Source organism: Ailuropoda melanoleuca, chromosome 1, assembly GCF_002007445.2.
Source record: "Ailuropoda melanoleuca isolate Jingjing chromosome 1, ASM200744v2, whole genome shotgun sequence".
In the NCBI taxonomy this organism is placed as follows: domain Eukaryota; kingdom Metazoa; phylum Chordata; class Mammalia; order Carnivora; family Ursidae; genus Ailuropoda; species Ailuropoda melanoleuca.
The window spans coordinates 167,692,662-167,708,618 of NC_048218.1; the positions used below are offsets into that span (position 1 = coordinate 167,692,662).

The window sequence follows — 15,957 nt, forward strand, 5'->3', positions numbered from 1 at the left end:
AGCTCAGCCACACCCAGGAAAGTGTAGCCTGTGGAAAGGGCAGGGAGATAGGAACTGGGAGAGCCACAAAGCCCTGTTAGCAGCTTTAAGGGGAGAGCAAACAGCCTGTCCTAATGCTTTTGGGTCATAAGGAAGTGCGATCCGTGCTTCCAACATCCAGTAGATGAAAATGAATGGAGAGGAGAGTCTGGAGCCTGACATTCTATTTCTGGCTTTGCCCATTACCCAGGGGGCCTTGGCAAAAGCTCCACGCCCACCCTGCCCCTATCCCCCTGACAGGGCTGCAGGATTAGACTAGATGGTCTGGATGGGCCTTTCCAGCCCTTCCAGATGGACGAGCCATATCTAGGTGAACTGTGAGAACTTCTCAGCTTTCAGAGGGGGCATCCATTAAACACCAGTTGTATGCTAAGACCTTGTGCCAATTGAGAGAAGGGGAGAATAATACGAGGGAAGGTCACACCTAGTGCAGTTTTGTTTTGTGAAATGTGTGCCCTTAAAGGAACCCTCCCAGTCTGATGTCTTGGTAACTGGGTAAATTTCTTCTCTGTTCCTGGAATGTGCCAGAATCCGGCCTGACTCAAGGAAAGAGAAATGTTGGACTTGGTTTCAGATCTTGCTCTGGCTCTGCACACTTCTCATCAAGGGTGCCTGCCAAAGCCTGTGGGGAAGGGCGCATACGGAAAGATAGTTAAGCTGAGAAATCATCATCCCAAAAGAACAATGGTCTGGGAGGCCAGAGTACGTGTGTTCTCTCCAGCTTGACAGGCTGAGCCGATGACTTTTCCAGGAGGCTGCAGGGCCATCAGTGCCCCCTCCCCTTCCCCCAAATCTGTCCTCACTGGGTGATCCTATCTTTGTCCAACCTTCGTCATTATGGACCCGGATGAGAGAGACTTGGTTATGCAGCCCAATTCCCAATTAAGTGTTTTCACTAGTTTCAGGAAGACAATTTATTTGGATTGAATTGTTAAGGCAGATTGCTTTCACAGTATTCCAAGCAGAATGCTTTCTCACAGGAAATGTCAGACCAGGCAATTCTAGTCAAGTTTTCCACATCCTTAAGAAAAAAGAAAAGAGAGAGGAAAAAAAAAAAAGATTGCTATTATATGTTGAAGGTCAGCAGTTCGAGCTCTGGCAGCTGCTGGGTATGAAACTGTGATCGGTTAAACATTATGATAGTGCCCGAGATGACTTCTCAACAGTCCGACCTTTAACGAGGCCTCGTGTTCTTCAGGGCTTCATTTAAAAAATGCCTGTCAATTGGGCTGTCCACGAAGATAGAGCGCTTTCCAAGGTTGGGACGTGGGTCTCACAGGGCTGAGCATCTGGGAGGTGGGGACACTGGAGGAGCTCCCTTCCTCTCCCCAGAGCTCAGTTTCCTCATCTGTCAAACCGAGGTTATGCCAGGTGACTCCCCAGCTTCTTCCCAGCCTATGTCGCCGCGGTTCTGATTCTGTACCTTTATCTGGGGGAGCTTGCTGAGCCCCTGTAGGAAGCTGAAGAGAAACAGCAGGAAAGGAAAAAGAATCTTTTCTTCTGTGGAGAGCTTCAACTTTTTGGAAAAGTTCTTTTTAAATCAGCTTGCCCTCAGGGATCTGCCTTGTTAGGGCTTACTCCTCCTGAAGTTCAGTCCTTAACCACAGCCTTTAAGCACCGGGCTATGGGAAGTCACTGTGAGGAAAGGAACGTGACACAGCTGCTCCTCCGAGAGCGCCCCCTAGGGACTTGCTACCGGCTCCCCACCCCCACGCCTCTGAGAAGTGGCTGCGGCTGGGGAAGGGCTGGGTCCCAAGAGCCAAAGCCAGGAATCGCTCAATGTTCTGGCCCTTGTAGCCCCTCAAAGATGATTCTGGCGAAAGAGAAGCTGAGACTCAAGGCAATTACAGCTCAAAGTGATGCCAGTCTTCTCCGGGGCGAGCTAGTCCTGTGGCTTGTCTGTCCAATCCCTATGTGTCCCTTGACAGTGGAGCAACTCTCTGGTTCGTTACCATCTAGCCCTGTCGTTCACTGCAAAAGGAGGTTCTGTTAGAGGCCGGTTAGTAGCGAGAGTGCTGAACCTACACCAGGAAACCTGGCCCGGCTCGTCAGTTTCACTTGTCTTGTAGCACTGCCTCTAGTGTGTTTCCGGGAGAGTCTGAGTCTTGTGGGATAGGACAGCCTCCTGTGGCTACGGCCTCCAGCAGGGATGCTCGCTTCAGGGCTGGTATGTCCTGTCGGGTTGAAATATGTACATATCAAGTAAAGCAAAACCCTTCTTGTCCCTTGAGCTTGCTAAAGTTTTTATTTTTAAAGTGCATCTGAGTATTTTTTTATCAAATGCCTTTGCTGTGTCTATTGAGATTATTTTCCATTTGTCTCCTTTGTTGGTGTGAATTCCATTATTAGATTCTCTAACATGAAAATATTTTTGCATCTCTGCTTGGCCAAGATTGTCCTCAAACTCATGGCCGATGCAGTTGTTTGTTGTTTTATTTCATATTTTTGTTTGGAATCAAGGTGCTACTAGTCTCATAACCACCATCATCCTCATGTCAGAGAACGTGGAGTGATTCTGTGTTGGGCGCTATTCTCAGCACTTGATGGACTGGCCTGTGTAATGCTCACCACAGGCTTTTGAGATGGGACTGTTATGAACCCCATTTTGTAGAGGTTCAACATGGCCGAATTCTGTTGCATCGTTCCTTTTGTTATTCTGTAACAAGTAGGTTTATCACTAATAATGCTTTTTATCCCAAAGTCTATTTTTAATCTGATGATACAGTATTAACTACATTGGCTTTTAAGTGCTTAGCCTGCAGGAGATCTCTTTTCCCCCACACGGTTCGGTTCACCTTTCATGTTGCATACCTTGTGAAACTGCATATTGTGAATTAAAAAAAAAAATCAGTCTGGGTGTCTCCGTCTTTTAACTGGCAAGTTGAATTTGTTTGCTTTTATAATAATTACTGACACACTTGAATTCGTCTGTATTCTGTGCTTTCATTTTGCCGTATGCTTTTCCTTTATTTCCTTTCTCCTCTTCTTTTCCTTTCTTCTTTTTTAGTGAACCATTTTCAAGTGAGCAATTCGGGGGCACTTAGCACATTCACAGTGTTGTATAACCATAACTGTCTACTTCCAAAACATTTCCTTCTCATCACAGTAAAATCTCTTCCTACCAAGCAGTTTCTCCCCATTCCTCCCATCCCCTCACCCCCAGCAACCCCCATTCTGCGTTGTTTCACATAAATGGAATCATATCACATGTGACCCTTTGTCTCTGGCTTCTTTCACTCAGCATCGTGTATTTGTGGTTCATCACGTCGTAGCACGTGTCAGTACTTCAGTCCTTTTTATGGTGGAGTAATAGGCCATTGCGTAAATATACTGCATTTTGTTTATCCGCTCATCCATTGCTAGACACGTGAGCTGTTTTCACCTTTCGTCTGTAGATAATAGTGCTGCTGGGAACACGTGTTCCTGTGTTCACTTCTTTGGGGTGTATACCCTGGAGTGGAATTGCGGGGTTGTGTGGTGATTCTATATTCAACTTTTTTGAGGAACTGCCAAACCATTTTCCACAATGGCCCTTCCTCTGAATCGAGTGGTGTTTATATTTTCTTGTTGGGTTTCTGATTTGGACATCATAGATCATGCTTTTACTACTATAGCAGTTAGTCTTAAATTTTTTTTTGTCAGAGTTGACTTAAAGTTTCAGTTTAATCAGTCTCTCTACGCCCTCAAAAAATACAAGGATTTTAGAAAGATTCAGCTGCTCATTTCCTGTTCCCACATTTCCTGTGGATAATCATCATCTAGTATTATCCCTGTGTTTTTATCTACCCCCTAATTAGTTGCTATTGTTATTTTTTCTATCATCAGCTCTCATTTAGGTTTATCTACATGTTTACAGATTTCTTTTCTCGTCATTGCCTTGGTCCTGCTCTTTTCTCCTGGGTTCACTTTCTTTCTTGCCAAAGTAAGTCCGTGAGTGGTTTCTTCAGTGAAGGTCTCTGGTGGTAAACTTTTTCAGCCTTTGTCTGAAAATGTCTTCATTTTGACCTTACCTTTAATATCTGAATAAAGATATCTTTTTTAAAAGTGATTTTTGTTTATAGATAATCTGCCTTTCTGCTAAGATTTTTCTCATTGTCATTAATATTCTGTCATTAATATGTCATTTCAAGATGACATATCTAGGTGTGCGTTGATTTCCACATGTGCCATTTGAGGCTTCTTAGGTTTCAGTGAGGATTCATGCCTGCTAAGTTTTTAGCCATTATCTTTTCAATAATCTCCTTTCTCACACCTTCTTTATCTTTCCTTCTGGAACTCCTTTTAGATGGGCGTTGGAATTAAAGTTTTCTCCCTCCACATCTCTTCTTTGCTCTTTCACGTATTTTCTCTCTTGGGGTTGAGTTGCATTCTGGGTCATGTTGTCTGATAGCTCCTAGTAATTTGTTATCTCTTCATTGTATCCCATCTCCTGTTAAAGCTTACCCCAAGTTTCCCTCCAATGATAAAGAAGATCTAACCTGTAGAAAAGTTGGAACAACAGAAAAATGAACACCCATGCTGTCTTTACCTACACTCAGCCATTCTAGGACTTTGACACACTTGTTTTTTCTTCTCCCCTCCCCACATATAGTATATGTATTTGTAACACACACATATTTTTAAAAGATTTTATTTATGTATTTGAGACAGAGAGACAGCGCAATCAGGGGAAGGGGCAGAGGGAGAGGGACAAGCAGATGCCCCACTGTGCAGGGAGCCCGATGCGGGCTCGATTCCAGGACCCTGGGATCATGACCTGAGCTGAAGGCAGATGCTTAGCTGACTGAGCCACCCAGGTGCCCCTGTGACGCACACATTTTTGATGATTCACTTGAAAGTAAAATTCAGATATCATGGCATTTCACCCCTAAATATCTCAGCTTGCATCTCCTAAGAACAAGAACATTCTCCTACATAACCACAGTACCACTAACACACCCAAGAAGTTTCCGTAACATCAGCTAACATAAAGCCCATAATCAAATTCCCCCACATGGCTCCCAAATGTTCTTTTAGGCTTTAGTTTTTTCTTTTATCTTTTCTTTTCTTTTCTTTTCTTTTCTTTTCTTTTCTTTTCTTTTCTTTTCTTTTCTTTCTTTTCTTTAAGAGAGAGAGAGAGAGAGAGCAAGTGAGTGGAGGGGAAGAGGCGGAGGGAAAGGGAGAGAGAAAGAATCTTAAGCGATTCCACGCTCAGTGCTGAGCCCCACATGGGACTCAATCTCACAACCCTGAGATCATGACATGAGCCGAAATCAAGAGTTGGATGCTTAACCGACTGAGCCACCCAGGCACTCTAGGCTTGAGCTTTTCAATCCAGGATCCATTCAAGGTTCTACCCGCATTTGGTTGCCATGTCTCTCTAGTCTCTTTTATTTTTTATTTTTTTAAAGATTTTATTTATTTATTCGACAGAGATAGAGACAGCCAGCGAGAGAGGGAATACAAGCAGGGGGAGTGGGAGAGGAAGAAGCAGGCTCATAGCAGAGGAGCCTGATGTGGGGCTCAATCCTATAACGCCGGATCACGCCCTGAGCTGAAGGCAGACGCTTAACCGCTGTGCCACCCAGGCGCCCCTCTAGTCTCTTTTAATCTCAAACAACTTCCCGTCCATTTTTAGTTTTTCAAGAGTATGGTCTTGTTATCTTATAGAATGACCACATTCTGGATATGTCTGTCACTCTATTAGGTTTATGTTAAACACGTTTAGGGCAAGGGCAGTACATATGTGATGTTGCGTATTTCCCATTACATCAGTCAGGAGCACAGGTTATCAGTTTGTTTGATTTTTGCTGATGCTAAATTGCATCACTTCATTAAGGTGGTTTCTGCCAATCTCTCCATCATTATATTTTTAAAAAAATTTTATTTATTTATTTGAAAGAGAGAGAGAGCACAAGCAGGGGGGAGGGTTAGAGGGAAAAGCAGACTCCCCACCGAGCAGGGAGCCTGATGTGAGACCTGAGCCGAAGACAGATGTTTAGCCGACTGAGCCACCCAGGCGCTGTCTCTCCATCATTATAAAGGGAACTTTCCCTTTTGCCGAGGAATCAGTAGCTTTCAGACTAGATGAATATCCCGTTCCTCAAGAACGTTTCAGCCACTGGCTTTAGCATCCATTGATAATCTTTTCCCGTATTAGGAGTTTATAAAATGGTGACTGTCTAATTTTTATCATTTTCTTGTTCCTTTTACATTTATGAGTCAGTGGTGTTCTACGGAGAAGAGCTTTCCATGACCCATCCCTGTCCGCCCACCACCCAGCAGCAGCAGGCGCATGGGGTTTAACATATATTTCATATGTCAGAATCACCATCCTTATGTGTCCATGAGTTTTTTTATTTCTATGACTGTATTTACTTTTCAAAACTGCCCGTTCTTTTCTTAGAGTATGTTTCTTTTCTAATGATTTCCATTCCTGTTTAAAAAGTCTCCCTGCTCTAATTACAGCCTCTCTTAGATTGCTGTTCTATTATCTCAAGTTCTTGGGAGTCCTTTTTGCTGTGTCACCTGGCTTTTCTTAAGGTGCCTGATTTTTCATATATTTACTAGTTCTTTGTTTTGAGCATATTTTCAGTGGCATTTAAAAAAAAAAATCTCTCTCTCTCTCTCCTGGGGAATCTTGTGTGACCTGCTTCATAGAAGTGCCCCTCCAGATAATTTTACATTGCTTTAGTTAGGTGTGTTGGGATATCCCTGGCTTGGGAAAATTTTGTGTTATAGTCTGGATTCTTGTGCCGCATGAGTGGGGTCAGTTCAGACTCCATTCACGCTGGGCTCTGAAGTGCCATCAAATAGAATATATAGTAAGTGGTCCATATCTTTATTCCCACAGGACCCCTTTCTTTCATACTCTGTAACTAATTTAGCCAAGTATCCAGTGCCGAGCGGTGAGGAAGGAGCATCTCCTTGTCTTCTTATGTTAAGAGCTAGTGAAATATTCCGAGTCTGGGGCTGCATAAGCAAGACAGCGTCTTCAAAACTAGTGTGGCCCAGGCACTTCAGGCCCTGCAGAGCCCCTGCACCCGGTCGTGTCCCACAGTGATGAGCTTGCCCAGACTTCCCCTGAGGGACAGATGAGGCACCTGATGCTCACGGAGGGGAGATGACTTGCCCAAGAGCACATGGGGGTTGGGGGAAGAGGGATAAGAACTCAGGTCTCTGAGTAGCTCCTCCCACCCGGCCAAGATTCAGTTATCCGGGATTGAGTCCAGGTCCCATGGAGCCCCAGAGACCCATGGTGCCCTGGCCCTGGCTTCTCCCTTGGGGCCACAAAAGGGAGTTTGGGTGGGAAGTGGTGACCTCAGACACGATAGACAAGCTGTGTGGCTATGGCTCGGCTCCCACGGATTTACTAGATGCACACTATGACACATGTCTCTGGGTTATCTGCACCATCAAAAGTGTTTTGAATCCTTAATTTATCTTTTTGTCATTGTTTTCTGTAATAGTTTTCACTCAAAGGCAAGAACATGCTTTTAAACCGACCTTTTAAACTTTGTAATGCTTGTGCCACAAAGGGACACATGAAAGGAACAATAAGCACATTCCCTAAGTGTGAGCGTAATTGAAGTCTCCTCTTGATGAGATCTATGGGAAATGGGCACAAAGCATCTGAGCTGGGCTTCAGATGATGGATGGCGCTCTGGGTGGGAGTCCCATGACCTGGGAGAGACCCAGCTGTGCCCTCTGCGGCGGGAACGGCATCTCCACCCTCTCGCCGTGGCTCTCGGCCACCCACGTGCCCCGTGGCTTTGCCCTCAGGAGCCAAGGGGACCACTTGGGAGGTTTGGATTTTGTCCTGTGGACTACAAGGAAGCCATGGAGGGTTCTGGGCAGGGCAAGGAAGCATAACATAGAAGAAGGAACAGAATAGAGCATTTGGAGTCAGCGGCCTGGCTTTGAGTTCTGGCTCTGGTGCTTCTAAGTTATGTGACCTTACGTGAGTTGCATGGCTTCTGTGAGGGTCTCTGTGGTCCTTAGCATCTATTTGTGGAGCGCTGGCCGGGTGCTGGGCACGCAGGGTACAGAGGTGACCGAGGGAATCCCATGGTCCTTCGTCCCTCCTTGTGATTTCTTTCACCGTGTGTATTAGTCTCCCGTGGCTGCTGAAACAACATGAATATATTATCTCACTGTTCTGGAGGAGCAGGGTCTGAAGTCAGTTCCACTGGGCTGAAGTCAGGGTGTTGGCAGGGCTCGTTCTCTCTGGAGGCAGCAGGGGAGAATCTGTTTTTTTGCTTTTTTGGAGCTTCTCATGACCACCCCCATCCGTGACTTGTGGCCCTCCTCTGTCTTCAGAGTGCAGCCCTGCAACCTCTGCTCCTGGCATCATGCCACCTCTCCTCTTCCGTGTCACATCTCCCTGTGCTTCCCCCTTACAAGGACACTTGTAATTACATTGCTCCCACTTGGGTAATCCAGGATACCCTCTTTCATCCTAAGATCCTTAACTTAGTCCCATCGACAGAGTCCTTTCTGCCATATAAGGTACCATTCGCAGGATACCTTTGGGGGCCATTGTTCAGCCTACCGTACCATGTCAAATTGCAATTTATGTCTGTTTATTTTACTTGCTTGGGTCTCCCTTGGGCAGGGAGACGGGCCTGCCAGATTACTGCCACAGATTTGCTGGATGAGTGGCTGAGGAAATGAATAGATGCATGTTCAGAGTTTAGAAGGAAGTGGCATACCACTTGGCCTGTAGGGGATGAGTGTGAGTTTGCCAAAGGATATTCTAGCCCAATTGAAGGGCTTAGGAAAAGGCATAGAGGCATATACCTATGGAGGCATAGCTCAGCATTCAAGGAATGTGCGTGGAGTGTGAGGGTGCAGAGGGAGAGGGGGCTGGGATGGCAGGTGGCCAGGTCAGAGGTAGCCCATAGGGCACCCTAAAAGGCCTGGATTTTATTTTATTTTAGTTATTTATTTTGTATTTTTAGGTAATCTCTACACCCAGCATGGGGCTTGAACTCACAACCCTGAGATCAAGGGTCGCTTGCATCACTGACTAAGCCAGCCAGATGGCCCATCCTGGATTTTATTTTTCAAGGAAGCGGTATATGTGGTGGTTGCTGCCTTTGTCTTTGGGGTCATTGCCTGGGTTTAAATCCCTGAGCCGCCACTGACTCGCCGTGTCCTGGAAGAAGTACTGGATCTCTGTGAGGCTCAGTGTGACACCTACTTCATCAGGCTGTCCTGAGAAGCAGATGGCTTTCGTTGCTTGCAAGGCACTCAGCCCGGTGCCTGGAACAGCCAAAGGAGTCAGAGAGTATCTGCTGTTATTATTGCTGTCGTTTTTATAAATATTATTGGTGGTGGTGGTGATGATGATGGGGAACCCTTGAAGCATTTCAGCCAGGCTGTGGCCTAGTCAGGTTTGTTTTTTAGAAAGGTGCTTTTGACACCCATGGGAAGATGTGGGGGGCCAGCGTGGGGCGGGGCATCACACTGGGGGTCAGGAAACCAGCGACGAGGCTGTTCCAGGGATGTGGGTGAGGGACCAAGAGGCAGAGAGCAGAGACGGGTGTGAGAGAGAGGTTATTGTCTTTGGGATGTTCCAGAGATGTCTCCTGCTGTTCCCTGCTTGGCTAGAATATCCTTTGGCAAACTCATGCTCATCCTACAGCCCAAGTGGCATGCCACTTCCTTCTCAACTCCAATGTTAGATGTCAGAGGCCATTTAGCACAGTGCCTCAAGCCTCGCTTTTCAGGAAGGGCTACTGAGGTGCAGGGGGGAGGCATCTTGCCTTAGTATCCGGACAGGAAGGGGCAGATAGAGGTCGGACTTGGGACCTCAGCCTTTAGTGGCAGAGTCAGTGGCAGTGGGAGAGGTACACTGACAGAAACTTCTGGTGAAGGTGCAGTCTCTCATTGTGATGGCTGTGATACAGCATCTGCACTGCCTCCCCCTTCACCCCCTCCAGGCCTTAGATCTCCTTTCCAGCATGTTCTTTTACCAGTCCCCAAGAGAACACTTGTCTTGCTGAATCCTGGGAGCATAGAGACATAGGAATTTTGCGGTTTTGCGTTGAGGAAAATGGGCTTGACTGGGTGGGGGAGGGTTAGGGCTGCCTGGGAGGGTGAGGGAAGGAGCTCTGTGTTCCAGCACTCTGGGCCAGAGCAAGAAACTCGGAGTCCAAAGCAGTATGTGCTCGCAGATTTGGTACCGTATGTCCTCCGCGGTCTTCTACTCACACCCCTTCATACATCTTCAGGAGGAAACCAATTCAATAGAACGTAGCACGGCAAGATTACGATTGTTACTTCAATCATATCTTACTCTGCAAGGATGTTGGAGGAAAATATATTTCAATGCCATGTTCAAAAGGGCTGTCATTTTTTAATATAGTAAATGGGTTTTCAGAGAGTGATGTAATATTGTTATTCTTAATACATTCTTCTAAAAAAAAAAAAAAGATTTTATTTTAGTCCAGACTGATGCATGCTGGAGGAAAGAAAATTTCCAAAGAGAGCGAAAATACAGGTGGGTCATGTTGAGAAAGTTCCACATGTACTTACCTGAACTTACAAATCAGGCTCACAGTATAGGTTTTTGGTACATTTTAGAGATTTCTTAGAAATGGCTGCTGATGGTTTTATAAGAAAGCTGGGAGAAAAGAAATAAACAGAAAAGAAAATAGAGAATGTGATAAAAAAAATCTGTTCAGTGATGACAAGCACTTGATTTGCACACATGTGCGTGCATGCACGTGTGCGTGTTTTCTAGTAGTATCACAGTGACATCAGTAAGACACGCTTGCATCTGGTTCTTGGCAAGTGTCAAACTACAGGGTTTATCCCTGTGTTGGCTGGTGTGCATATGTGTGTGTGTGTTGGTGAGAACATGGAATTGAAAGGCACCCGGGAGGCCATTTGGTCCCATCCAATGAAGGAACCTGTGGTGCAGAGAGGGAGAGTGACTGTGTGAGGCATACATGAATGACAGGGCCGGGCTGGAGAGAACCGTCCCCTGACCCCCCATCCAGTGCTCCCCGCATTCTTCTCTGCTGTTTGTATTTCGGGGTCATTTTCCTCTCTGTACATTGACTTTTTTTTTTTTTTTTCTAGGAAAAATCAGTTGCCAACGCCCAGCAAGGCTGATGGCGAGCTGGGTGTCCTACAACTTGGTAGGTGTCGCTGCTGCCTCTATGCTGTGCCCGGCAGGGTCCAGGGGGCTCTGTTTGCTCCGTGTGGAAGGAGGTGGGTGGGGGCTCCTTTCCTCCCACCAGACCTTAGGAAGGAGGGGCTGGCCCAGTGAGTAGAGCAGACTTCTGTCTTTGTGGTTGTGGTCTTCTGCTTTCCGTCTTTCTGTCTTGGAGAAGGAAGACTGGGCATTTCTGGACCCACATTGGTAGGGGGTTGGGGGGGTGAAGAGGAGCTTCTTTTGCATTTGGGGACTCTTTTAGGGCTATTCAGAACCTACAAAGGTCTCCAGAAGACAGCTCTGCCGGGGGGAGACCGTCCTTTAAAAAACTTAATCACTGTATTATTGAGGCATAAAATAGTGTGCAGGTGTGTAAGTGCACACATCTTCAGTGTTCAGCTCCGTGTAGTTTCACACGCGTGTACATCCATGTCACTGCTCTCCCAGATCGAGATAGAGAACATGTCCATCCACTCTTAGTTTTGAAGCCATCTCTGGTTTCCCCTTTCTGTGATTCTCTCCTCCCTGGAGACTGCTGTGTTTGCGGGGCTTGGCAAAGCAGCCGTACAACGGATGGTCGCGACCCAGCCACCAGACTTGAAAGGATGAGGCTTGAGTGCTATTGACATTTGTTCTTCTTCCAGAAGCCAGTGATTTACCTGTCAGGCCATTCACATACTTTTCCTCTCCTTTCAAGCACCCCTTTTAAACGGAAGGAAAAAAGCCGTGCTCTCTTTAGAAGTTACTTGTGTGAGATGTGAGGTCTTACGGTTTGCTTTGATGAAGTTGAAAGGCGGGGGCCCCTCTCTGAGTGCCGAGGCAGGGGTTTTTTGTTCTGCTCAGCTCACTTCAGACGTAACAGTTCCTTAGACTTGGAATCATCCGCGGTGGCCGGTGGGGACCGCTTGGCCAGCGCAGGAAGGGGCAGAGTCACGCACGTGGCCATGCAGATGCACGGAGCCAGCACGCGTTGGCCTCTGAAGCCTTCTGTAAAGCACCGCACTTTAAGTTTTTCCAGGGAGAGCCACTCCTGTCTGCACATAAAACGAAGCACTTCCTGGCCTTCAGAACCCAGCGGGCTTCTGTTGGAAGGAAAGCTTTTAGCAATTCTCTCAGAACCCAGTTGTTTGAAGTGTGTGTTTTCCAGAGGGAGGCAGACCCCTCTTTGCTAGTGGCCTAGCTGATGATTTAGAAAGGGGGAAGGAAATAAAAGGTAGGAGATCATGGAACCCAGTCATCAAAGAAAGGGAAAGAGAAGTTTTGGGGTGACGCAGAGACAAGGAATAAAATTTGGCTGGAGGAACAGGATTTTCTTCCCTACCCGATCCACTTTCCTTTGGTTCAGTACAGCAAACTTTTGTTAGCAATTACTTGCCAGGGCATAGATGAGGCTGTTGAAAAGTATATGAAGGTGAGTAGAAAGAGGCCTTGCTTTCTTGGAGGGCTGGGTTGGGTGAGACAGAGGAAGAGAGGTGTCCTCTGATAGCAACACATAAAGAGGATGGTTAGCAGTTCATCATTGCTTCAAGAGACGTATAAGCTGAGTTCTGTGGTGCGTTCCAGAAGTTTCCATAGTGAGGAGGTATTTAGACTGGGCTCTGAAGGTTGAGAAGGTGTTGCCAGGTAGACATGTGTAACAAGCCTCATGGGCAAGGCAGGGAGTATGAGAAAGAGTGACTGGCTTGAGGCGACTGGCCCATAGGAGAAGGGCTGGGGTCAGGGGGAGCGAGGCTAGGGAGCGAGGCTGGGAACAAAGGTGTGGCAGGGCCAGGATGACCTTGCATGCTGTACTAACGAGCCTGACTGTAAATCATTAGCCAGTGAAGAACACTTGAAGATTCTGTGCTGGTGAGTAATGTGTGCAGTGCTGTGGGTTTAGGGCTACCTCTGGATATGTGTGGAGGATGGATTTTAGAGGTAAGGGCCTGGATGCTGGAAGACCAGTGAGGGGGCTCTTGGAATAGTCTAGAAAAGATGTGATTGTCCCCTGTTCTGTCTGGCGAAATCCTCTGGGTATTTCAAGACCCTGCTCCAATAGTTAGCTCTAATGGAAAGTTTCTCTGACCCTCTAAGGCAGAACTATTTGCCTCTTCTCCTCTGCTCTTAAAACCTTGCACTATCTCTGTTTTAGTACTCATGTTACATTATTTGTTTGGAGCTCTGTCTCTTCTTCTAGGCAGTGAGCTCCTTGAAGGCAGGGGTGGTGCTTTACTTATCTGTGGACCTCCACCGTCCCACTGTCCCACACAACCCCTGGCACATCACGGATGGTCAATGAAGTGCTTGATGAACAGATAGAAAAAGAATGACATATTCCTGTAACAGTGGAGGGATACAGGGTGGGGGCGAGGTGTGAGACATCCTGGGGGCAGAATGATCTGGAGGCTGGATCATCGTGGTGTGTGAGACAGGGCTGAGGTCTCATCCTGGGTCCCTGGAGGAGGAGGGCTGGTGAGATGGAATCTGTTATCAGAACTGAAGTTTGGAAGGGTGCGGTGCTGAGATTCCTGAGTCTGGGGTGTTGGGGCACTTCCAGGGGAAGAAAGCTGCAGTCAGTGGGAAATACGGATCAGGCATGTGGACAAAGACGTATATGGACCTCTGTTATATATTACCATATGTTTTCCTCCAAAGGGTAAATAAAATGGTATGGGAAACAAACTCCCTTGCTTCTTTTCAACCAGATACTTAAACCAGGGCCTTAAAAATAGCATCCTCAAACCACCGGCATTTGCAGATGGTTTTGTCTGCTTGGCCAGCATGTCATTCTGGAGTGCTTTTTTTTTCCTTTGCATGGCGGTCCCACCACATCTGGGCCCAAGGCCTTCTATGTGGTCCTGAACCAAATCCCTGCACGGGGGCCAACTTCCTCCTGGAAGAAGCCGAGGATGGCTTCCTTCTCTTGGGGGGCTCCTCCGGATCTGCTTCCCCTGGGCCCCCAGCTTTCATTCTCAGATTTACTTCATGGAGCCCTGGGCAGAGCACGTTTCAGCCCCGGTTCCCTCCCGGACAAACTCAGACTAAACAGAAGCCTCCAAATAGGCTTAAATACTGCCCCTTCTGTGCCTCCAGGAAACAGTCTGGCCTGAGGCATTGCAAGGAGCCCTTCTGGGCCTGGTAGAGTCACTCAGGTTACTCTTCCCATCTGTTCTGGGCCTCAGCTGCCCAGGGTTGAATTAATCACACATCTCTGTTCCTCCAGGGAACATTCTCAGTATTGATCTTTGCAAAGCCTGCTCTTCGGCCTCTCTCCCTTTACCTCCCTTCCTCCTCCCTTTCCCTCTCCACCCCCTCCTTCTTTTTCCCCTCCTCCTCCCTCCTCTTGCCTCTCCTTCATTTTCCTGTAGCCCCACCCCCACACTCCAAGACCGTCCTCTCTTCAAGTCACCATTCTCGAGTATTTAGTCAATACCTGTCTGCTTGTGTGTGTTCTTGCAAATTGTGTTGTGTTTTTTGTGTGTATGTATTTGTCATGGTTATATATCATATTGCCTTATATATCTCATTTGCATTCTTGCTTTTGCTGCCCAGCACCATGTTTTTAAGACCCATGCACGTTGCTGAGGGAACATCTATTGGGTTGTTATTTCAGGGTACTTTTATAAGGCCATGGTCACAGGGTGACTTTTTCAGAGGCCCCGACTAAGAAGAGTTCTCATTTAAATTCAGATTCCCATTTCAATCCCAGACTTACTTTTAATTTTTTTTCAGCCTAAAGGTGGAAGGGTCTCCTTTTCAGTGGACTAGGACTCTGGGAGTTGGCCTCATCCTGTGCCTGGTCTTCCCCCAGGGAAGAAAAGGAAGCTGCAGAATAGAATATAAGATGTGTCCTGGGGATTTCAATCTCTGGATAGCATCTCCAGAAGATGTGGGGCAGGGACAGTGACATTTCTATAGTCCCAGATGTACAGAATTCTGGGAGATAGTGTTGATTTCTATGCAGTATAGTGTACTTTTTAAATAATCATTTAATCTTGGGAAAATGAGGAAAAAACATGTTCAACAAGCTCTCTGGAGACTGGTCTGCTCAGCTTTGCCAGCATAATTACCCTGGATTGTTTTCACTTGGGTTCCTCTGAGTGTTCTGGTAAATGCTGTGGCGTGGGTACAATGGCAGGAGGGAGACTCAGCCGGCTGGGAAGGCACAGGCCAGGGCTGCCCAGACCATGCTGGACCCTCTCTGGGCCTCCATCGCTCCAGCTGTAGGAAGACTGTGTGGCATGTGACTTAGTGTCCCCTTCTGGCTGGAGGTCCAGGGAGGTATGGCTGGCGATGGCAGAACGATTAGGAGTTGGCCTGGGTTTTATCCTGTCTCTGCCGCTTTTCCATCTGCATTACGTCAGGCCATTCCTTTCACTTCTCTAAGCTCAGTTTCTCATCTGTAAATGGGGGTGATGATAATTGCCCCGACATGGGGCTGTTACGGGACTTAGGTGCTAAAACACAAGTGGCTGGTGAGTGAAAGCCACGACAGTGATAATCTGTTATAATTGTTTTATCAGGAATGGTGGCATTTTCTTTCCTCATTCTGCCCTTTTTGTGTTTGTCCTCGGGCATGGGTTTGTGTGCCACACCGACCTTTTGTAAGAAACAGGTCTAGGTGAGGGTTTTCTGGGCCTGCCTCCATGGCTCTAGCCCTAGACTCTTGGTTCACTGCATGTCCACAAGCAGAACTTTCTAGTGGGCCAGTAGCCAAATCATGCCCACCAGCATCCTTGTGCCACAGACCAGCATGGGGCTGTGACAAGCGAGGGCATTCGGTCTGCCTTTTTTCC

At 47.0% G+C, this 15,957-nt stretch overlaps 1 protein-coding gene across 2 annotated transcripts in view; it reads left to right on the forward strand.

Annotated features, from left to right (window-relative positions):
- The window catches only part of MINDY4 (MINDY lysine 48 deubiquitinase 4), a 101,970-nt gene that overhangs the window by 33,424 nt on the left and 52,589 nt on the right, over nucleotides 1–15,957 (forward strand). For both annotated transcript variants that reach the window (XM_002919258.4, XM_034669942.1), the window contains exon 6: nucleotides 11,107–11,165. In XM_002919258.4, the coding sequence (XP_002919304.1) occupies nucleotides 11,107–11,165 (59 nt within the window). The remainder of the gene's footprint in view (nucleotides 1–11,106; nucleotides 11,166–15,957) is intronic.